The sequence below is a fragment of the Ailuropoda melanoleuca genome, chromosome 15, assembly GCF_002007445.2.
Source record: "Ailuropoda melanoleuca isolate Jingjing chromosome 15, ASM200744v2, whole genome shotgun sequence".
Classification (NCBI taxonomy): domain Eukaryota; kingdom Metazoa; phylum Chordata; class Mammalia; order Carnivora; family Ursidae; genus Ailuropoda; species Ailuropoda melanoleuca.
The window spans coordinates 21,237,462-21,237,816 of NC_048232.1; the positions used below are offsets into that span (position 1 = coordinate 21,237,462).

The 355-nt window shown below is 64.5% G+C and overlaps 1 protein-coding gene across 1 annotated transcript in view; it reads left to right on the top strand.

The window, feature by feature from the left end:
* The first annotated feature begins 222 nt into the window (after window positions 1-222).
* OTUD1 (OTU deubiquitinase 1) overlaps window positions 223-355 on the top strand; it is a 3,736-nt gene continuing 3,603 nt past the window's right edge. Inside the window, exon 1 of the mRNA XM_034644364.1 lies at window positions 223-342. Coding sequence (XP_034500255.1) covers window positions 223-342 — 120 coding nt within the window. The remainder of the gene's footprint in view (window positions 343-355) is intronic.

Genomic DNA, 355 nt, shown 5'->3' on the forward strand with positions numbered 1-355 from the left:
GGGGAGGACGCGAGCAGTCACGCTACTTTAACATTTTAATCCAAAGACCTGAATCAAAAGACGGCAGGGGTAACAGGGCCCTGCAGAGGGCACGCAGGTTTTAAGACATCGCTCCGTCTTCCATACCAAGCCCGGAAGCCTCCTTCGGAACACACGCTATCAAAGCAGCGTAGCTTCCCCAGGCAGCGCCCATCCCGCCACCATCCGCAGCAGCAACGCAGCATGGCGCAGCGCCGAAACCCGCGGCTGAAGAGTGGGGAGCGCCCGGCGGCCTCCGCCTCCTCACCCGCAGCTGCCAGGAACGCTTTGCCCGCGCAAGCCGCCGCACCGCAGCGCTCTCCCGCCCGCGCCCCAA